Source organism: Canis lupus, chromosome 6, assembly GCF_011100685.1.
Source record: "Canis lupus familiaris isolate Mischka breed German Shepherd chromosome 6, alternate assembly UU_Cfam_GSD_1.0, whole genome shotgun sequence".
NCBI classification, from domain to species: domain Eukaryota; kingdom Metazoa; phylum Chordata; class Mammalia; order Carnivora; family Canidae; genus Canis; species Canis lupus.
The window spans coordinates 23,608,077-23,630,812 of NC_049227.1; the positions used below are offsets into that span (position 1 = coordinate 23,608,077).

General features: G+C 48.5%; 1 protein-coding gene across 7 annotated transcripts in view; it reads right to left on the reverse strand.

The window, feature by feature from the left end:
• EEF2K (eukaryotic elongation factor 2 kinase) overlaps window positions 1-22,736 on the reverse strand; it is a 65,421-nt gene that overhangs the window by 7,778 nt on the left and 34,907 nt on the right. For 6 of the 7 annotated variants that reach the window (XM_038540076.1, XM_038540077.1, XM_038540079.1 and 3 more), the window contains exons 4-16: window positions 19,937-19,997; window positions 17,915-17,952; window positions 17,369-17,540; window positions 13,801-13,950; window positions 13,355-13,487; window positions 12,962-13,089; window positions 12,048-12,249; window positions 10,128-10,195; window positions 7,220-7,297; window positions 6,300-6,362; window positions 4,826-4,960; window positions 4,483-4,671; window positions 1,419-1,543 (exon numbers count right to left, since the gene is read on the reverse strand). In XM_038540076.1, coding sequence (XP_038396004.1) covers window positions 1,419-1,543; window positions 4,483-4,671; window positions 4,826-4,960; window positions 6,300-6,362; window positions 7,220-7,297; window positions 10,128-10,195; window positions 12,048-12,249; window positions 12,962-13,089; window positions 13,355-13,487; window positions 13,801-13,950; window positions 17,369-17,540; window positions 17,915-17,952; window positions 19,937-19,997 — 1,542 coding nt within the window. The remainder of the gene's footprint in view (window positions 1-1,418; window positions 1,544-4,482; window positions 4,672-4,825; window positions 4,961-6,299; window positions 6,363-7,219; window positions 7,298-10,127; window positions 10,196-12,047; window positions 12,250-12,961; window positions 13,090-13,354; window positions 13,488-13,800; window positions 13,951-17,368; window positions 17,541-17,914; window positions 17,953-19,936; window positions 19,998-22,736) is intronic. The other variant, XM_038540081.1, reaches the window with a different exon arrangement.

The following is a 22,736-nucleotide window of genomic DNA, read 5'->3' on the forward strand; positions in this document are numbered from 1 at the left end:
GTTCCAGGCTGTTCCAACCTTGTAGGTATAGACAATGAAAGTGCCCACCCTGCTTCCATCCAGAAAGCCAGGGCCCCAGAGGATAGCAGGGGTATTTGAGATCCAGGGGGAGCCACAGGGCTGAGCAATGGGTCCCATGACCAGTTCAATTCCCCCAAATGATCTCTACTGTTGGGACCACTGGGACTTCCCACTGGCTAAGCCTAGGAGATGAGGTGAAGCTGGGCTACCCTCTCTTCCTCCCACTACAGAAACTAGTCCTGGCATCTCAGCCTGAGGGACAGCTGGAAAAGTGCTGGCACTTGCAGAGCCATAGTCTCCAGGAGACTCAGACTCACCCTGGAAACTCATACCAAGACTGAACCACTCCTTGAGCTTGCTTCCTTCCCTCCTCCCTCTCAGAAGTGAAAAATAATATAAATAAAAGTAGAGGGGCACCTGGGTGACTCAGTGGGTTAAGCAACCAACTCTTGATTTCTGCTCAGGTCATGATCTCAGGGTTGTGAGATTGAGCCCTGCAGGCTCTGTGCTCAGTGGGGACACAGATCCTCTCTCTTCCTCCCCCCTGGTCCCTCCTCCTACACTCTCTGTCTCTTAAAAATAAATAAATACATACATACATACATAAAAAGTATTCTTTGGGGCGCCTGGGTGGCTCAGTTGGTTAAGCATCTGCCTTTGGCTCAGGTCATGATCCCAAGGTCCTGGGATCGAGCCCCGCATCAGGCTCCCTCCTCAGTAGGGATTCTGCTTCTCCCTCTTCCCCCCCCCCACTCATGTTCTCTCTAATAAATTAATAAAATCTTTTAAGATATTTTTAAAAATAAAAGCGTTCTTTAAAAAAATAAATGAAGGGGATCCCTGGGTGGCTCAGTGGTTTAGCACCTGCCTTTGGCCTGGAGTCCCGGGATCGAGTCCCGCGTTGGGCTCCCAGCATGAAGCCTGTTTCTCCCTCTGCCTGTGTCTCTGCCTCTCTCTCTCTCTCTATCATGAATAAATAAATAAAATCTTTAAAATAAATAAATAAATAAATAAAAATAAAATAAAATAAAAAATAAATGAAAATAATCACCCTTAAACCTTTTATCTAGGGATAAACACTCTGGATCGAAAGCAAATCTTTTCACATAATGGCCAAGATGTCTGTCATTTATCTCACGCTGTATCTCCCAACACCGTGAGAATTATAGGCATCATCTCAATTAACCCTTACACAACCACCCTGGGATACAGGTTCTTTAATTATTCCTACTTCACACAATGAAGAGACTGACTTCAGGGAGGTGAAGTTAACTTGTCCCCAGTAGGTGGGTCTAGGGGAGCTGAGCCCAGAACCCGGGTCTGTGCTGATACTGATGGGAGGTCCCCACCTGCAGCCCAAGATCCCACCAGCAATCCCTGAGTGACAGCCACAGTACCTGTCTGGGCTGAGATTCTGGCCGGTGTCAAAAGCCCGAGCCACCAGGATCATGGACTGTCTGTCGCCAGCTTCAGCTGCCTTCAGTAAGTATTCGAATCCTTTGGTCTTATTCTCTTCTGTCTCCTGTCAGTACAAACCAAAGAGGGGGAGAGAGACCGAGATGAGGCAGGGAGGAATGCAAGCTCAGCCCACTCTGGCTCACTGTACTCCATCTGCTCCGATTCTTCCAGAGAGCTACATCATTTCTTGCCTCCAGTGGGGCTCCCTGCTTCAAGGGGGTGGTGCTTGAGTGGCTCAGTCAGTTAAGCATCTGCCTTTGGCTCAGGTCATGGTCGTTGGGGTCCCAGGATTGAGCCCCATGTCAGGGTTTCTGCTCAGCAGAGGAATCTGCTTCTCCCTCTCCCTCTGCCCCTGCTTGTGTGCTCTCTCTCTCTCGCTCACTCTCTCTCAAATAAATAAATAAAATCTTTTAAAAAGTAAAAGTTTTTATTTATTGTTTAAAGTTTTTAACAGCTTTATTGAGATGTAATTCACATACCATATAATTTATCCATTTAAAGCACATAATTCAGTGGTTTTAGTATATTCACAGAATGTGCAACTATCACCATTATCAATTTCAGAATATTTTCATCAGACCAAGAAGAAACCAAAAGATCATACCGTCCCACTATCATTTCCCAAATGCCCCTATCCCACCCAGCTCTAAGTAACCACTGGCCTAGAAATTGCTCTATTCTGGACACTTTATATAAATGCAATCATACATTATGTGGCCTACAGTGACTCGTTTCTTTAACTTAGCATAAAAGGTGGCAGCCCCAGTGGCGCAGTGGTTTAGTGCCGCCTGCAGCCCAGGGTGTGATCCTGGAGACCCAGGGTCAAGTCCCACATCAGCCTCCTTGCGTGGAGCCTGCTTTTCCCTCTGCCTGTGTCTGCCTCTCTCTCTCTCTCTCTGTGTATCTCTCATGAATAAATGAATAATATCTTTAAAAAAAAACTTAGCATAAAGGTTTTATTTTATCAGTGCCTTGTTCTTTTTCTGGCCAAATAACATTCCATTGTATGAATACACCACATTTTATTTATCAGTTGGTGGATCGTATCCACCTTTTGGCTATTATGAATAATGCTGCTATGAATATCTGTTACAAGTTTTCATGTGATGTGTGTTTTTATTCTCTTGGGTAGATACCTAGGAGTGCAATTGCTGGATCACATGTATCACTATGCTTAGCCTTTGGAGGAGTAGTCCAACTGTTTCCCACTGTGGCCACACCATTTTACATTCCCACCAACACTGCACATTCCTACCTGCTTCCATTCTGCTCTTTCAAGATCCTCCAATAGCAGCAGCCACAGAGATGCCTTTAAAGACCAAGTCAGGTCACAGTACTCTCTCAAAAGCTGCTCCATGGCTTCTTATCTCACTCAGAGAAATCCCAAACCCTCATATCAGCCCACAAGGCCCTTCTCAACCTTCGGGCTTCGAGAAGCGTGGCAGGAACCACCAGTTGTCCTCAAATCCATCCTCCTCTGCCACATTTTTGCCGGCACTTGGCTGACCACCTGAAGACCACATTTCTTAGCCTCCCCTGCAGCTAGAACCTGTGTCCTAATACAAGAGGCCTATCCAGCTACTTTCAGTTACATTCCCTGTCATATTTTTTCCCCAGCATATTAGAATAATGCCTGGCACAGGAAGTGCTCAATAGAGGCTATTTTTAATTCTGTTGTAAGATTCTTATTTGTTAATTACAGTCTGTTACTATGTCCTTTTCCACCTGAAAAGTCTGGTCCTTGAGAGCAGGAACTTAGGACAGAGCCAAGTGTAGGAGAGTCTCAAAAAGCATGTGCTGAGTGAATAAATGTCTTAGCAACAAAACAACAACAAAAGTTCCAAAGGAAGCGGCATTGAACGGGATGTCTAGGTGGCTCGGTCGGTTAAGCATCTGCCTTCAGCTCTAGTCATTATCTCAGGGTCCTAGGATTGAGCCCCACATTAGGCTCCCTTCTCCTTATACCTGCCACCCCCTCTGCTTGTGCTTTCTTTCTCTCTGACAAATAAATAAAATCTTTTTAAAAAACAAGGGTGGCATTGTAGAAAATGGGTGATGGGCTTTCTAGAGCACACAGCGGCTTCTCCGGGCACACCACCGTTTTACTTGCTAAGCCAGAAGCCTGCTGGGACACAGCTCACTTCCTTCCTGCCTGCCCTATCCTAACCGCGAAGCTCTGTCCAACCACACTCCTGCTAGGGGAAGCTGCCAGAGTCCATCCCCCAGAGAAAGGCCTTTGGAAAGCCTACAGATGGGGAAACTGAAATGGCTTATAAATCCCTTTACAGAGTTGCCAGGGTGTGGTTTATGTAAACAGCTTGAGTTCACAAGGAGATTTCCCCCAGTCCTGGCCCCTCACCACTCATTCTGGGCTCTGAGATTACTTTATTCAGCCCTCAGATCCCTCTGAGTGTCCTCTCTGTGCCAGGCTCTGTGGCAGATACTGGGGGAACAGGCCAAAGGCAGCAGTATGCTGCAGCCAGCTGTACAGTCTCGTGACAACCAACTGTGAGATTATCAACAATTTTTTTTCTTAAAGATTTTATTTTTTTAAGAGAGGGAGAGTGGGGGATGGCTTAGTGGTGGAGCATCTGCCTTTGGCTCAGGGCGTGATCCCGGAGTCCCAGGATCGAGTCCCACAATGGGCTCCTTGCATGGAGCCTGCTTTTCTTCCCTCTGCTTATGTCTCTGGCTCTCTCTGGCTCTCATGAATAAACAAAATATGAGAGAGAGAGAGAGAGAGAGAGAGAAGGAGGGGCAGAGGGAGAGGAAAGTAGAGAATCTTATGCTCCACACCTCGTGCAGAGCTAGCACGGGGTTCTATTCCACAACCCTGAGATCATGACCTAAGCTAAAATCAATGCTAACTGCTTAATCAGATGCATAGTCAACTAAGCCACCCAGGTGCACCTTAAAGATTTTAATTTTAAGTAATCTCTCCAACCAATATGGGGCTCAAACTCACAACTCGGAGATCATGGCTGGGTCCCTTCCACCCCTCACCTTCAAAGAGACATCAGCCAGGATGTGGTGGGGCAGCTGTGAGCACATGAGCCCCAGGCCCACGATGGCCTCCAGTTCGCCCAGGTCGGCTGCGTGCTCCAAGTGGAAGACGGCTGACTCACGGTCCCAGTCCTCGCCCTTCTCACAGAAGCGTCCACCCTCATGGTAGCGCACCATGGCCAAATGCACCTGCCACACAGACTTAGGTGTTGGCTCAGCTGCCTGAGCACCTGCACCCCAGGGCCGCCCAGCCAGCCTGCAGGAGGAACCGTTAGCGGAGTAGAAGCGTGGGCCAGGCTCTGGGTCAGTGGCAAGAGGGCTCTGAAATGGGCATCACTGGTACCTTCCCCAGAATGGACTTCCCGATTTTCTTTTCAAGGTTCAGAGTATTAAGCCTTTGCACTTCCAGGGCCACAGCAGAAGGTCTTGACAGGTGGAGGCGGGAGGGGTTGAGGAGATTCCACTTGTCCACGCAGACCTGAAGGAGAGAACCAGGCACAGTGGTTTACAGGCCAGGGAACGAGGGGCGGGGATGCAGGCGCCACCACCAGCCGTCGGTTGCTCCTACTGCACAAGCCTGGCTGGCAAGATGCAGAGGGCAAGTCCTTAAGGTGTCAAATTTTCTTGGACAAACACAACTCCATTTCTAATCCCTCAAATCCTGCCAATTTATGGGCACAGAGAGCATATTAGAGCACCAGGACACAAAGGCCAGCAGAATGCACTGTAGCAGTTCAAAGTGCTTCTGCTTCATTTATCAGGCAGGGTTTGCTTGAGGAAGCTGGACACTAAGCTGCCCCCTTGGCCTGCGACCCATACAATACATCAGAAAAGTCTGACTTCAGACCCTACAGCACACCCACTCCGCTTTTCTCTCGGAATCAACAGGATGCTTTGGGGAATGGGTTTTGAAAATGTGTCATGTTCCCAGTTAAAGACGCTCTTCCAAAGGTCCTTACAGGACAGAGCCAGGCAGCTGTGTGTACGTGCACAGTAAACATCCTGCAATGTACAGGGCACCCCTCATGACAAAGAAGGGCCCAGCCCAGAATGTCAGTAGTACCATGGTTGAACAACTCTGCTCCACATCATGCGGAGACCTTGTACCATGTGGTAAATAAATACCACGGGGTAAATGATCTACGTCCGGACAGAGCAAAAGTCAAGCCTGCTGGGGCTATCGGGGAAGGTTCTGTAGGAGGTGCCAAAGGGGACCAGTCTGGGGGAACAGGTAGGCTTTGAAGAGATGTGACCACAGTGGGAAAAAGGAGCTGGCAGGTGGGACACTCGCCTTAGCAAAGGCTGGAAGGTGAGAGGTTCGAAGCATGTTTCAGAGTCAGCAAGAGAAGGGCTCCTGAGGGCTGGTCTTCCTACATCTGTTATCTGCCCGATAACAAACTCCTGAGATGCTTGTTGGAAATATTTGCCGGCTAAACTGGGGAAAGCTGCTCGAGATCTCCATTTTCTCATATGTAAAATGGGGATGAATAATGTTAGCCTGTCTCATTGGGTGGTTGCAAGAAGTAAATTAACTAATGCTATGAGGTTATACGGGCATTACTTTGACATGTGAGCTGTGGCCCTTATAAGCCCCCGTCCAGGACAGGCTACCCTGTTCTCTATTCCTCTCCACAGATCCCTACTAGGTCAGGGCCTCAAAAAGTATTTGCCAAAGGGACTGGTTCCTTTGCAAAAATCTTCCATTAGCTGGTGGTATGTGAAGTGCCTGGGCAGACAGCAGTGACACAAGGGAGGAGAAGCAGAGGTTAGAAAATGCAAGCACGCAGCCATGACAAGGATGCCTTGGGGCGCATTACCCGTCCAGAGCTGCCCAGGCTGTCTTCGTCTGACTCGTACTTCCGGTTACCGTTTGAGTGGCCCTGAGGGAAGAGAAGGGCAGAATGAGTCACAGAGCAGCCCTGGCTCCCAAGAACTGGTCCCCACCTTCCCTCCATGCAGGGGACTCCAGGGCACCCTCCTTCCAGGGGCCCTTCTCTTAAGGGACAAGCCTGCCTCCTAGGAAGGGCAGCTGGAACTCTTGGGTGCCAAGCAGAGAGGATGCTGAGTAACGACGCAGGACTAATAAGCTGATGTGCCCACAGCCTTCCTCTCACCCTCTCTGTATGCACAGGTGGAAATGACTCAAAGGCACAGGATCATGGCAGACAAGCACCAAGAAAACGTCCTTCCTCTTACCAAAGCTCCCATAACAGTCTTATTTGTAGTAACAAAGCTGAGACCAAGGGATTTCCAGCAAGACTGGCGTGGATGTTCACACTCAACTCTGGCACACGTCAAAACCTCTAAGTGGAAGCCATTGCCTGAGCCACCCTCACCAGGATGCTGATGGGTTGCCTTGGAGACCTTGGGAGTAGTCCCCAGGGATGCTGGAATACCATGTGTGGAATTGGGCCCTTCCACCTATTCTAGCACTTTTCCAACCTATTACCCAGCATCCTCTCTGCCCAGCAACCAGAGTTTCCAGCTTTGCCTTAAGAGTTGTCCAACATTTTCAACCCTGTCTAATCTCTCACACTTGCCTTCTAATTTTTTTTTGTCCACATTACCCCATTTTATCTTCTGTCCTGCATTTATTTTTATCTGAAATTATCTCATGTATCAATTTACCTATTAGGTTCTCAAGATCCACTCCTGCCCGCCCCTCCCTCCACCTTTCCATCCTCCTGGACAATGAGGCAACAAAACAGTCTGGTCTCATTTCCTGGGGGTTCCTTACATGTTCTCGGGGCTCTGGGTCATCCAGCTCACCCCGCTTCTCACTGGGGTATCCACTGTCTCCACTGTTCTCAGAGTCCTGTAGAGAGAAGATGATCCTAGGGTCTCAGTGGTCCCCTGAGTGGTGGTGACTTCTGGACAGCCAAGCCAGATTTGCTCTCTCTCCTTTGTCTTATCACCTCAGTTAACATTCTCTTTCCTCTGTCCTTGCTGGTTGGGTGACAAGGGACCAGTACAAAGTAATGGCAAAGAGCTCGGGCTCTGGAGCCAGACTGCCTAGGCTCAAGTCTGAACTTTGTGACTCGCCCGCTAGGCCCTGGGCAGCAGTTTCCTTGGCCACGGGATTCATTAGAGCACCTACACTGAAGGATGAAGATGAAGTGAGGTATTACCCACTGAGTGTGGATCAGAGGAAGTGCTACTGTTAACAGCAGCTCACCCATTTCACAGGCAGAAAAACAAAGGCTGGTTTCTGAGATATGATCTATGGACACAAATGTAGCACTGAGAGTAAGATTTACTACAATGAAGCCCTCTGCCAAAACTGTGACATATTTTTTGTTCTTCTAGATACTTCAGCAGTTCTAAAATTTCAATCATTTGTCCACCAGCATCCAATTCTGGCCATATCCACATGTCACCTGCAACACTATTTAGCTCATACTTTTATGTTTTCTTTTTTGTTCTCCTAAGAAGTATTTCAAACATGCCACTAAGAACAGAGAATACTAAATGAACTCACATGCACTTATCACTTAGCTTTGTCAGCTCCTAACATTAGGCCCTAGTTCTTCAGATCTTTTAAAGATTGATTGATTATTTATTTATTTACCTAGTTATTTATTTGAAAGACAGAGAGAGAGAAGAGTGGAAGGGACAGAGGGAGAGGAAGAGAGGCCTAGGCAGACTCCATGCTGAGTGCAGGGCTCAATCTCACAACCCTGAGATCATAACTGGAGCTGAAATCAAGAGTGGCTCAACCAACTAAGCCACCCAGGTGCCCCACCCCCAAGCCTAGATCTTTTATTTTTATTTTTAAATTTTTATTTACCATAAGAAACACAGAGAGAGGGCAGAGACATGGGCAGAAAGAGAAGCAGGCTCCCTGCAGGGAGCCTGATGTGGGACTCGATCCCAGGACCCTGGGATCACGACCTGAGCCAAAGCAGATGTTCAATCACTGAGCCACTCAGGTGCCCCTAGATCTCGTATTTTATTTTAAGATTTTATTTATTTATTCATTCATGAGAGAGAGAGAGAGAGAGAGGCAGAGACACAGACAGAGGGAGAAGCAGGCTCCATGCAGGGAGCCGGATGTGGGTCTCGATCCCAAGTCTCCAGGATCATGCCCTGGGCTGACAGTGGCACTAAACCACTGAGCCACCTGGGCTGCCCTAGATCTTTTATTTTTAAAATAAATCAAAACATTACTGTTAAAATCCAGACCTCTTATGCACTCCTCCCTACCCCAGCCTGCTCCTGCTCCAGGTAAAAACCACTTTTGTGAATTTATACTTATCATTTCTCTATAGATAAGCCATTTTTCCTTTACTTTAATAAATATATATTTAAAAGAAGGTTGGTGGGGCACCCGGGTGGCTCAGTAGTTAAGTGTCTGCCTTTGGCTCAGGTCATGATCCCGGTGCCCTGGGATCAAGCCCTGTATCAGGCTCCCTACTCAGTAGGGAGTCTGCTTCTCCCTCTCCTCCTGCCCCTTCCCCAGCTCATGTTCTCCGTGCTCTCTCTCTCTCTCAATCTCAAATAAATAAATAAAATCCTAAAAAAAAAATAAATAAAAGAGGGGCAGCCCTGGTGGCCCAGTGGTTTAGTGCCACCTTCAGCCCAGGGTCTGATCTTGGAGACCAGGGATCGAGACCACGTCAGGCTCCCTGCAAGGAGCCTGCTTCTCCCTCTGCCTGTGTTTCTGCCTCTCTCTCTCTCTCTCTGTCTCTCATGAATAAATAAAATCTTTTTAAAAAATTTAAAAAATAAAAGAATCTTGGTGTCACCAGCGTAAATGGATCACTGTCTTAGTTGGCGGTGGGGGGGGGGGGGGGGGGCGGCGTGTGGCATGCAAACATTTACAATGGAATCCTTGGTCTCTGGTCTGGCCAGGGATCCTCCCACCCCAAGGAGCTGTGTATCCTGAAAAGGCCCTGACCTACAGACTTCTCTTCCACCTCCCCTAAGGCTTTTGTTCTGTGTGAACTGAAAAAATATTCTGGTTTCTTTCTTTTTTTTTTTTTTTAAAGATTTTATTCATTTATTCATGAGAGACACAAAGAGAGGCAGAGACACAGGCAGAGGGAGAAGGAGGCTCTCTGCTGAGCAGGGAGCACAATGTAATGCAGGGCTCAATCCCAGGACTCCAGGATCATGCCCCAAGCAGAAGGCAGACATTTAACTAAGCCATCCAGGTGCCCCCCTAAGTTTTTATTTTGACCTGTAATATAGGTTTTCATGAATGCTAATGCGATGCTTTAGCTTCCTACCACGGAGCCGCCAGAGGCCGCTGGAAACCTGTCCTGTTTTTCCAGCCTGAGAGCATCATATTGGACTGTGCTATAAAGTTACTTGTCTGAAACCCAGGATAGCTCCCTTCCCCAGGACAGCAACCCACACATACTTGTAACCAGACCACCCCAGGGCTGAGCTTGCTTGACATTTACCAGAAGGTTGCATTATTGGTAATTTGGATTCCTTCATCTCTAACCATCTTTGGGAACTACAATGGATCCAGCTCTTCTCAGACGACACCACTGCCCTGGGCAGGAGGCTGTGTGTTACTTGTAATCCCCTGTGCCCTCTGAGCAGTGCCCGGAGTAGACCTGGGCTGCCTGCCTCCGGATCTGAGGATTCAGTGAGTCTATTCCTCCTAGATTTGCTCCCTCAGTCCCTCTCCAGCTTACCCGGTGGTTGTCCAGATGGTCGTGCTCTCTGGATGCCATGCTGTCAAGGTCGCTGAACACAGGCCAATCTGGGCAAGAGAAAACAGAGATAATGCACTGGCTCTAACACTAGAACTGTTTAAAAGACCAACTACATACAGCTGAGAGCTGAATGCACCTGCCAACAGGCCTTTTTGCATTAAAATTTTTTTTCAAATATTTTATTTATTTGAGAGACAGCAAGAAAGCGTACGCAGCGGGGAGCAGCAGAGGAAGAGGGAGAAACAGACTCCCCATTGAGCAGGGAGCCATTTCAGGACTTGATCCCAGGACCCCAGGATCACAACCCAAGCTGAAGGCAGATGCCCAACCAACTGAGCCACCCAGATGCCCCCATTTTAAATTTGTTTAAGAAGGTGCAAAAATAGAAGAATGTTGTCAGCACCAGGGGGGCTATACTTCTTCTTTAAGAGCTTATTCAGAGTTGGGGGTGCCTGGATGGCTCAGTCGGTTAAGCAACCAACTCTTGGGTTTCAGCTCTGGGCGTGATCATAGGGTCATGAGATCGAGCCCTGCATCGAGCTCTGCACCTAGCACAGAGTCTGCTTGGGACTCTCTCCCTCTGCCCCTCCCCTACTCTTGCTCTGTGAAATAAATAAGCCTAAAAAAAAGAAACAAACTTATTCAGAGTCTGCCACTTGCCAGCTGTGGGGTCCTGAGCAGGGAGTTAACCTCTGTGCCTCTGCAAAGCTGTAATACAAATATACTTGCACAATATGCATAGAAGCACACACACATGGGCCACAGTTGGCCTTCAGTGAGGTGCAGGTATGAAGGAACCACAGCCATGCATATATTTGGGGCCCAATGGGTAGCTACAAGTCGGGGAAGCCTCAGATGGCTTAGCAGCCAACCACCTCTTTCCTGGTGGTTTCCAGTTTCTATCTCCCACCCTGAGCTTCCACAGCTAAACCTGATTAGTTTTCTTTTTTAGGTGGTTTTTAAGAATGGTTTTTCCATTTTAAAATGGTTGAAAAAATTAAAAGAACAGTAACCTGAGATATGTGAAAATTACCTGGAATATAAAACTCAAATGTCTTTATTGGAACAAGGCCACACGTATTCATTTGAGTACCGCCTATGGCCACATTCATGCTGCTAATGTGGAAACCATATGTTCTACAGAGTCTAAAAGATGGACTCTCTGGCCTTCTAAGAAAAGGCTGTCAAATCCTGCTTTAAACTATACCCAAAGTCTTCTCAGGGTAAGGGCTAAAAGGCTTCTTTGACATTTGACACTAAAATCTTCACCCTGTGCTCCTCCGTGGCCTTCCCCAGCTGCATAAATGGCCATACCACCCTTGAAGTTCTTCAGATCAAAACCCTAGAGGCAGCCTTGCCTCCCCTCTTTCCTGCAGATCCCACGTCCACATCAGCAAACTCTCACTCCAACTTCGGGAATAATGATTCTGCTTTCCTCCTCTGACCTACTCATGATGCTCATTGATTTCCTAACATTGAATAACTCTCAGAAGCCTGTCAAAACCCTATTTGATTATGACAGACTATTCTTTTAGGATACTAACGGTTCTGTTCAGACCTTACTTAGAATTCCTATATTGTGTATTTATAAGTGAGGCTGGAATGTAGGTTTTCTTCTTTTGCTGTTTTGTTAAATTTTGGTATAAAGGTTTTGCAAGTTTCACAGAACACACTGAAAAATATTATGCTGTTTTCTAAAATAGGGGTTGTTTTTATAGCATTTGGATGACTTGCGTCTTAAAAATGTATTCAGTGAACTCACTCATAAAACCATCTGGGCCGTGACCCTTTTTGGTTAGCATGTCTGATTTCCTAACATAAGCGAAAGCCAGTTTAGCGTGTTCTTTCTGCTGCCTGTCCCCTCCAAGCACGATGACCAAGGACCAAAACGTCACTCACGGAGGTGGTCCAGTTTCTGGCTGTGTGGTGTGGCCGAAGATGGGGAGGAAGGGAGAGAGTCAAAGGTCACATCACTCATGTTCTCATCTCCAGAGTTCTCTGAAAGGCGAAGGAGCAAGGGAGGGCGACTCCCAGAGAGGGTCCTGACTCGGGGGCTCCCACACTTTTCCTCTGTCCCCCTCAAGATGGTCTTGGCGGACTGCTGGAGAATTAATAGGGACACCCGTGTCACACAGAACCTTCTGGGGAGTGAAGGGTTCTTCCAATAGCATGTTATTCACCTGAACCCTGAGGCCCTTTCAGTTGATAGTTCCTGTATATGCCTGCTTAGGGACTGGTAGAAAATCTAAAAATAACCAGTGGGAAATTAACCCAAAGGCATCTAAAAAGGGGCATCTGGCATAAGAGCTCAAAGCCGGCCAGCACTCCCAAAGTGCTGATCACAACTCTACAGCCCCAAGTTGGGGGAATGCCTGCTGCCATGCATCCAGAATCCCAAGCTGGTCTTTGCCAACAATTTCTTGCATCTGATCAAGGTAATAGGAGAGGAAGTGGGTACATTCTGGACACAGCAAGGTGCCCAAAGAGCCAGGTCCAAGTCTAGTTCAGCCATTTGTCAACACGTCACGTGAATACACATACCACACACCTCTCACTACCTGTGCATTCTTGGTCTCCTCACTCTGGTCAAAATAGGTCCAATCAAGCAGACCCCAGTTATTGTGTTAATAGGGACAGTTGGAAGGGTTTTGTGCACTGATCTGGGAGGGATGAGGGGCACAGAGGGGGTTGAGGTCCTTCTGTCCCTGGAACTCTTCAAGTAAGTATCACAGGGCTTGGGCTACCATCACAGAGAGGCATAGCTTACTGGCTTGACAGCAGAAGGGCTAAGCAGGTTCCCCCTGGGCACTCACCAGCAGCTTGGTGTTCTGATTCACTGTGTCCCTCTCTCTGGGTGAGAGGTCAAAGGGAGCTAGGCCCATGCTCTTGCAAATCCGGTTGCAGGCATGAGAGTAGAAGAAAAGCGCCATCCCCCGGACACCTGTAGACAGAGCAAGGAAGTCTAGAGCACCACTTTGCTTTGTGACAGAAGCAGGGCAGTGAGGGACACCATAAATGTGGCAAGAGCAGGCGTCGAATCCGCTGAAGTGGCGGGCGTCAGGTGTCCCAAGCTTCCATCCCCACCATCTTGGAAAGGCCAACCTGCCACCTCATCTGGTTTCCCTGGGTGTCCAAAGAGCTGGGAGATTTTGGGGGGGTAGAAGGACTGCGGTCTCCACAGAAATGAGCTGGCTTTCCCCACCTACCTAGGTTGCCATCTCCGAAGTCAGTGCCCTTTTCGGTGTGGATCTGTGGGTCAGTGTAGAGGTCGCCCACACCCTGGATGTCTACCACAATCAGCTGATGCCCAGAACGCTCAAATGTGAAGTGGCTGAAGGCCTAGGGGTTGGGGCGGAGTGGGGGAGACAGGAAGAGTAAGGTGACTGACTGCTAGAGACCAGGGTGTGGCCTACATGGACACAGGTCAGCCACCACCAAGGGAGGGGCTGTAACACCCCAGCTCTGCCCGTAGTGGGGCCTTCCTTGCCACGAAAGGTTGTACAGAGGAAAAGACAAAGGAAGGGGGCCTGTTTAATCCTGCAGGTACCTTAGGTCTGCTCACAGAAGCTGGCTGGGTTGTCTCATGAGACTTGAGGACACTTTGGAGGGGAGACCTCATACCCACAGGGACCCTCCCGTCTAGGGGCCTCACCTGTGGTGTCAGACGCAGGTTGTCATCGCGAACAAAGCCTGAGTTGGAGTTGTACTTGATGTATTTGCCCTCGATGTAGTGCTCCAGGTGGAAGAGCGGCTTGCCTGGTCTGTCTTTCAGCTCTACCACACACATCTGCATGATGTCCACCTGGTCGGTGGGGAGCAGGTCAGGCAAGAGACAGGCGGCACTCCCCTCCGATGGCAGGCCGGAGCAGAGGGCTTGGGAGAACCCAGCCTGCCTGGGCTCCCACCCTGGCACTTAGTTATCAGTTCTCTGCAGCTGAAATTTCCAGTTGTCCCCAGAATCCACTCTCCCCTTTCCTTCTAAGAATGAAAACCCCTGTGATGGCCTAAATGTGCACCCCCCCCCAAATTCATATGTTGAAATCCTAACCCTCAAAGGTGACAGTATTCAGTGGGGCCTTTGGGAGGGGATTAGGTCATGAGCAAGAAGCCCTCATGAATGGGACTGGTGCCCCAATAAAAGTGACCACACAGAGCTTCCTTGCACTTTCGCTGAGGACACAGAGGAAGGCACTGGCTGTAGACCAGGAGAGGGACCTCACCAGAATGTGACCATGCTGGCACCTTGATTTTGGACTTCTCAGCCTCTAAAATTGTAAGCAATACATTGCTGTTATTTATAAGTTGCTCGGTCCGTGGTATTTTGTTAGAGCAGCCCAGAGGGACTCAGACAAGCCCATGTGAATTCCAATAGGATGTAGGGCCATCCAGTGGGAATGATGGGGCTCAGCTTCCCTTGCAGCTAGGAATGGCCATGTGATCAAGCCCAGTCAATGGGGGAGTGAGCAGCAGTGATGATGGAACTCTAGCCTGCACCCTCCTCCTCTGGCCTTCCCGAGGCTGTAGAGCGGACATCTGCCAGTGAGGCCAACCAGGTCACATGGTCCAGGGCCACACCCCACAGGAAGGCAGAGTAACAAGACAGGAGGAACCAGGCTTCTGGATGACTTAAGGAGGTGAGGCACCAGCGCACCCTGAGCACCCCACCAAAGTGGGACTGTCAGGTGAGAAAGAAGGAAACCATTTTGCGCTAGCACTCATTTACAGGTCTGTACACTAAGCAGCTTAGCCTGTGTCTTACACTAATACTGTGAATGTAGACCACCTGCGCCCCAGTTTCCTCAACTATGGAATGGGGATCTCACACTTAGTGTGAGGATGAAATCTGGTGATACATGAAAGAGTCCATCAACATCTGCTGACATTAATGTTACTAGTAGGGGCCCCTGGGTGGCTCAGTTGTTGAGCGTCTGCCTTCGGCTCAGGCTGTGATCCTGGGGTCCTGGGATCAAGTCCCATATCAGGCTCCCCACAGGGAGCCTGCTTCTCCTGCCTATATCTCTGCCTCTCTTTCTGTGTCTCTCATGAATAAATAAATAAAATCTTAAAAAAATAATGATATTACTAGTAGATACAACTCTAGAGCAATATACAGTAAACTATAAAGAGTGAGTCTCTCTTTGCAATGGGGAATTATGGGGAACTTAGACATTCCTTGAATTTTTTTTTACCAAGTACAGGTTTAATCTATATGTAGAAGGAAATGTGTAAATCCCATGAATGGTTTGTAAAATGGGGTTGGTAAAACCTGAAACACAACCCATGGCACCCCATCCCCCCCTTAACAACACTTAGTATAGAAGGCTCTGGGTTTCCCAGGGAAACAGCCATCCAAGGAACTGTCTGGCTGGATCATTAGACAGGCAGACAACAGCTGCAAAGGTTGAAGACATCCTGAGCTGAGAGCGTCCCCAAACTTGGCCTCAGTTCCAAGAACCAGCCTAAGGGGAAGGAGCAGCTGGTTCTCAGAGGTTCCTACCCCCAATACTGGCTCTATCCCTACAAGGAAATCTATGGATGGGCCACCTGCTTGGCCAGTGGGCTCACTGGGGGAGGGGTAGCTGGAGGTGTGCAGCCATGGAGGGATGGCCGGTTCCCCCTCGGACAACTACATTCCTTTCCCTTCCTCAATTCAGCCAATCACATTATTTACTGAGCACCTAGGCACTGTGATAGAGTGAACAAGACAGATAAAATCCCTGCCCCTGGGGGAGAGAGGCAACCAAAATATTAACTACAGGAACAAGTCTCCTTTGGACAGCACTAACTGCTTGAAACAAAAGAAACTAGAATAGACAGACAGCCGTGACAGAGGACAGTAGTAGAAGGGCTACTCCATTTAGGATGGCCTGGGGTGGCCTTGCTGAGAAGGTGACATATGAGCTGAGACCTGAACTATGAGAAGGAGCAAATCATGCAAGGTTGGGGCGGTGGAGAGAGGCAATGACAATGATACAGGCCAGGGGCACAGCCAGGGCAAAGGTCCTGAGGCAGGAACAAGCTGAGGGAGGAAGAGATAGGAGGCCCAACGGCATGTAGCAAATTACTGAGGAGGTCACAGACCCCATGGGTGGGGACTGTGGGTTCTTGTGTCTACCCCAAGTGTACCTAACCAAAAGCCGTGCAAACAGCAGGTACTCAATAAATTCTGCTGGATTCTTGGAAGTGTGGCTCTCCTGAGGTGCCCAGGAGACAGTGTCCTATTATCTAGTAGGTATTCAAACAATGGGAGAGCTAAGCTATGAATTTGGCCAGGGCAGAGACAAGGAGTGCTGTTTCTCAAATGCCTACAAGCAACAGGAAATTCTGCTTGCCCCAGGGTCACTAAACAACCTGGGGACTCAAGTGAAGGAGCCAACTGGGCAGGGGCCTGGAATGCCTGGATTTGAACCCTGGCTCCCAAACAGGCAGGTCACTTAACCCCTTTGAACCTGGGGCTCCCAGAGGGCAGACATGCTATCCATCCTTCCCTCCTTCTGCTTTTTCTTGGGAGCCACCAATTTCAGGCTACATAGTCTGGGGGAAGGACCCACACTGCTGCCTCTAAGGGTGAGCACATGGCTCAGGCCTACCCAATCTGCATATTCCCTCCCCTGGCTATTGTGATTGGCTCAGCAACAGGCACCTGACGTAGTCAGAGCCAATGAAACCCAGTTCTGAGACTTTCATTGGAACTTCTGGGAAAACAGGTATTGTCATGCCACCAAGGTTTCTGAGAAGACAGAAAGTGAGCCTGCAGGTGCCAGTGGTCGACACACCACTACAAGTGGAGAAACTGCCTGAGTGATGCCACACAGAGGAACACCTCAGCTAGAGATGGGGGAAGATTCTCAACATCCTGTTGGGTCCTGGATCTGTCCATACCTGTGGCCAGCCCTATGTATCAGTTACATGAGGCAATAAATTCCTTTTTAGTATTGAGCCCACTTGAGTGGGTTTTTAACATCTGCAAACAAAAATCCTAACAGATCTCATCTGTAAATGGTATAAAAACATCCTAACCTCAAACAGCCTCAGAGCTCTGTTTTTAGGAAGAAAGGACTCTTTGCACAGAGTGTGTTTGGCCCATCATGCTCAATAGAGGATGGTTGTTACTAGGTATTATTAAGACCGTGAAGGGAAACTGTGACTGGAACCACTGTTGCCCTTGTCTCCAGTCCCTGGCCCTGTGTGGGAAGGTGGCAGGAAGGGGCACCACGCACCTGCTTGGGGGGCTTGTGTCGATTATACTCCTCTCCCCAGAGCTTGGCCTCCATCTGTAGACGCACATCCTCAAAGTACACATCCCTGTCCACAGACTCAATGTACCGCTTTGCCACGTAGTTGGAGGCTCCTTTCCACTGCTGAGTGTGCAGAAAGTTGGAGAGCTTCTTTCTGGGGTTTGGGGGAAGCAGCAGAGGATCTTCAGCAGCCTGGGCACTTGGGTTCATCAGGGACCCAGCCTGACCCACTGTATCCTTCAAAGAGCTGGGAAGAGGCTTAAGGGACATAGCTAAAGGTCTCTTTTCCCACATCTTTTGGCCTCCAAACACCAGAGCAGAGGTCAATGGGATACTCCCATGTTCTCCCCGAGCCCATCCCCACAGCCAGGGCAAATGTGTGGTCCAAAGGAGACCAGATAGAAGCTTGGCCTACAAAAAGTAGAGGCTGCTGTCTCAGCTTCTTAGCCAGAAATGTTGCAATGCCCCTACTCTTGGGAGCCTGAGAGAGTCTGGGCAGGGCCCTGAGAGCCAGGCTGAGTCACTTACGTCCTGAAGCACTCCCTCATTGCTCCACGGCCGAAGGGCTGAAAGACACCACACAGACGATTATCAGTCTCCATGTCCTACCCAGAAGCAGTCCTGAGGTAGGAAGACTCCCCTACTTGGACATCACCCACCAAATCGGTGCCTGGACCTCATCTCAATCCTAAAATTCCTGGGCCCTCCCTCCTTCACCTCAGCTCTAAAGCCTGAGCAAACTTCTAGCCTGGAGGCTTCAGGGATGACAAGACCACCCTCCCTGCACCGTGGCTGAGGGGAAGAGGCCTCAGGGGGTGAAGGTGTTATAGGGGTAACAGTGAATGTCAAAGAATGTCAGAAAAGCTCTGCTTTTCTGTTTTCTATAACAGAAAAACAGCATAGGGGCACCTGGGTGGCTCAGTCAGTTAAGCATCCAACTCTTGATTTTAGCTCAGGTCATGGTGTCAGGGTTGTGGAATCGAGCCCCATGTCCAGCTCCAGGCTCAGTGCAGAGTCTGCTTGTCCCTCTCCCTCTGCCCCTCCCCTGGTTCTCTCTCTCTCTCCAATAAATAAATAAAATCTTAAAAAAAAAAAAAAAGAAAAAGAAAAAGTAGAAACAACTTGAATGTCCTCCAACAGTATAATGGATAAATCAATTAGGTCTACTCACTTGATGGAATACTACACACCAACGAGAATGAATATATTCTGTTGTTCTCTTCTATTATTCTTTATTATTCTATCAACTATAGGGCTAGCAAAAACAAGTATGAATGTGACAGACGAAATGCTGAGGAGAAGCAGCCATACTCAAAAGTATACATACGGCATGGCTCCATTTATAGGAAGTACACAAATAGGCAAAACTAATCCAGGGCAATAGATTCCGGGTTGGTGCTTCCCCCAGGGGTAAGGGAGTAGTGACCATAGTGGAGGGGGACTTTTGGGGGCCACTGGTTACACAGAGTGTTCACTTTATGAAGTTCATCAAGCCGCACCCTTTTTGGAGTGTATGATACATGAGAAAAAAGTTTTGCAAAACCATCCGCCTCTGACAATGCAGGAGGTGCTCCATTTTCTAGTCTATTTCTTTCTTTCTTTTTTTTTTTTTTTTTCCAAAAGGATGGCTACAAGCCACTGAATCCTTTTATGACTCAGGTTTAAGTGATGACCGCAATTTTTGAAAACTGATATATGCATTTATAGCCAACTGGTATATTTTTAAAGATTTTATTTATTTTGAGAGAGAGAGAGAGAGACAGCGAGCAGGAGCAGAGGGAGCAGCAGAGGGAAAGGGAAAAGCAGACTCTCCGCTAAGCATGGAGGTGGATATGGCATCATGACCTAAGCCGAAGGCAGATGCTTAACCAAGTGAACTACCGGATGCCTACGTCAATGGATTTTTGACAAGAGTGCCAAGGTATGTTCAACTTCTGATGTATGATAAATACATAAAATGTCCAGAATAGGTAAACCTACAGAGACGGGTTAGATTAGTGGTTGTCTAGGGCTGGGGGAGATCTGGGGATTGGTAGTTGGCTACTGGTGGGTAAGGATGACATTTCTTTTAGAAACGGTGAAATGTTCTATATTGATCATGGTGATGGTTGTACAACTCTAAACCCAAAAACCACTGAACCCATACAGTGTAGATAGGTATGTTGTATGGTACATGAATTATATCTCAATAAAATTATTATAACAAATAAAACAGGGGTGCCTGGGTGGCTTAGTGGTTAAAGCATCTGTCTTCGGCTCAGGTCATAGTCCCAGGGTCCTGGGATCGAGCCTTGCATTGGGCTCCCTGCTCTGTGGGGAGGCTGCTTCTCCCTCTCCTCCCCATTCCTGCTGTCTCTTACTATCTCTCATTATCTCTGTCTCTTTCTCAAATAAATAAATAAAATCTTAAAAAATAAATACACAATAATATAAAGAATGCCCTTTAGTTAAAACAATTAAGTGAGTGTGAAGGGGAGGGAACAGGAATAGAAGTCTATTCAGGAAGAATGCCCACTCAGCTCTGCGCTCACTGGGCTGGGGATGGCTCACCTGAGATGCCATCTTGATCAGAACTTCATCTTCCAGCCATTCCCCAGTGACAGCATTGTACCTGGAGAGAGAAGCCACCCTGAGGGCACAGCATCTATAACATGATCCTGTCACCCACTGGCTAAACATGAAGGGTCTGTGGACGTCTCCCTCCCCTCTCGGGTCCGCACACACTGGCCTCTTGCCCCTTCCTCTCCGACATGTCCTCCGGCACTTGTGGGCTTGTTCCCCATCTGGTCCCCTGCACTGGACTATAATGCCGCAAAGGCAGGCCCCTGTGTGTCATCCTCACTGCAGGGCCTGGTACGTGTGGAAGCTTAAAAAATGCACGTTGGATGAACAGCTGAATAAATAAATATCCTTATTTTAACCAGTCAACACAACAAATGGTGCATGTCCCAGGACAGGAGGCAGCAGTACCCTGATCTTGCTGGGTACCTATGTGAGGCCCAGCATAGGTAGCTGGGCATGTGTGTTGGTGCAGGAAGGGGTAGGGGGCACCCTGCCTCTGAGTCCAGCTGAGAAAGGGGCTGCTGGATGACACCCAAAGCAGAGAGAGACAGAGAAGGTTCCAGAACATTTTCATCTTTCCTTTCTCAGGAATCCTCCCAGAGCAAATCTGCCCCTAGGCCTGGCTGGGCCTCAAACAGACCTGCTTGGTGGAGAGCTCCTCACTTCAGTAAATCCCTAAATTCTAAAACCTCCCCTAGGGCTGAGGTGTTCTCAGCTCTAGCGGAGGCCTCCCCGGCCCACCCTTTAGCGGGATGGACTCCAAACCGCTCCCAGATCCGTGAGAACAGGTTTCTCAGAGCCTGATACCTCTACGGGTAAAGACAAGCAGAAGCCTGGCAGGTAACCTCCCCCAGGCTGGGGTGGAGGGTGGGGGATGCCCACCAGAGCTGCTACTTGCCTGCAACAGCCCACAGCAAGTACTGTGTTCAATAAATAACAGCAATGATTATTATTATTACTATGTATTATTACTATTATTACCTTTACCAAGGTAAAGGAAAACTGTCTACCCTCACTTCCAACAAGACTAAAGGTTAAGGGACACCCAGAAGTTGAGGGACGGGAGAGATATGGGATGTCAGACAGATCTCATTTGTCCTTCCCAGCCACTGACACCATGAATGTCAGAATTGCTCAAAGTTCACTAAGCATTCATTATCTGTGGGGCATTAAAACAGATTTCTTCAATTAACCTTTGCAGTAGCTCTGTGAGATTGGCACAATTACTGTGCCCACTTTCCAGGTGGGGAAACTGAGGCTCAAGAGGTGAGTAACTTGCCCGAGAGCCAGGATTCAGACCCAGGTCAGGTTCAACCAGATTCTTGCTCTTAGCCAGCCTGTGTACAATCCATGTGAACAGGAAATCTGTCTCAACACAGGGGACGGCCTACACCAGCATTCTTTAAAAACCAGGAATAGAGGGCAGCCTGGGTGGCTCAGCAGTTTAGTGCTGCCTTTGGCCTGGGGTATGATCCTGGAGACCCAGGATCCAGTCCCACATCGGGCTCCCTGCATGGAGTCTGCTTCTCCCTCTGCCTGTGTCTCTCATGAATAAATAAATAAAATCTAAAAAAAAAAAAAAAAAAAAAAAACAGGAATAGAGGAGGAAGCCTTCCAGTTTAGAAATTTTCTGGAGTTTCTAAGCACTTTAGTTAGGAAACAAACAGCTCAGCTTGGTCCCTGGACCCCAGAGCTCCAGGACACACAGAGCCAGCTCAGCATGTGGGAGCCTGCTTTCCCAGGGGCCTGCCTGGGTCACCTGGTGTGCTCAACCAGTCACCATGTTGGCCTTATAGGCAGGGATGAACAGAGTCCATATTGTGCCCTACTGGGGCCCCCACAATGCTGACCTCAGCTGCCAGCATGACCCCCAGTGCCTGCTAGGAGGTTGGCCTTCTGCGATCAGAAAGGGGTGCATGCCAGGCTCTGTGCATGCCATCTCCTCACAAGACAGAAGCAGGGACACATTGCAGAAAGACATAGAAGGGTACACCATTTCTGTCTGCCTAGCATTCTTTCTCCAATAGCACCCCAACTTCCCTTTGGGGAACCACCGTCCTCCATTCTCAGAATATGTGGGCTGGGTGGAACTGACCCCTAGGACCCTCTGGCTTGTGGGTTGTGATTTAGACATGGCGAATCAGAGCAAAGCTTCCTGGCACATGACTGGTTCAGAGAGGGGCATATAACCAAAGCCAGAACAATGACATTTCATTATGGAACTTTTGTTTAAAAATTTTTGAGAAAGAGGGATCCCTGGGTGGCGCAGCGGTTTGGCGCCTGCCTTTGGCCCAGGGCGCGATCCTGGAGACCCGGGATCGAATCCCACATTGGGCTCCCGGTGCATGGAGCCTGCTTCTCCCTCTGCCTGTGTCTCTGCCTCTCTCTCTCTCTGTAACTATCATAAATAAATAAAAATTTAAAAAAAAATTTAAAAAAAATTTTTGAGAAAGAAAAGATCTTCTTCTGTTGGATGAAATGAAATATGGGGCTCTCAGGGAACATCTGTGCCACTGATACAAGAGAGTCTATCTGAGTTAAAAGCCCAAAGTGTCCTTGGAGCATCTGGAACTAGCCTTACCTGAAGTCACAAGTGTGAGCCAAACATTCCCTTCTATGCTTAACACTGTGAATTGGGTTTCTGTCATCAGCCTTTGATATGGAGTTCTGACTAATTCAAAGACAGTGAACTGAGAGTCAGGAGATTGGCTTATTAACCATCCAAGTAACCCTGGGCAAACCTCCATCTCCCCTGGAACATTTCTGGGCCTCGGGCTATTGGTTTAGA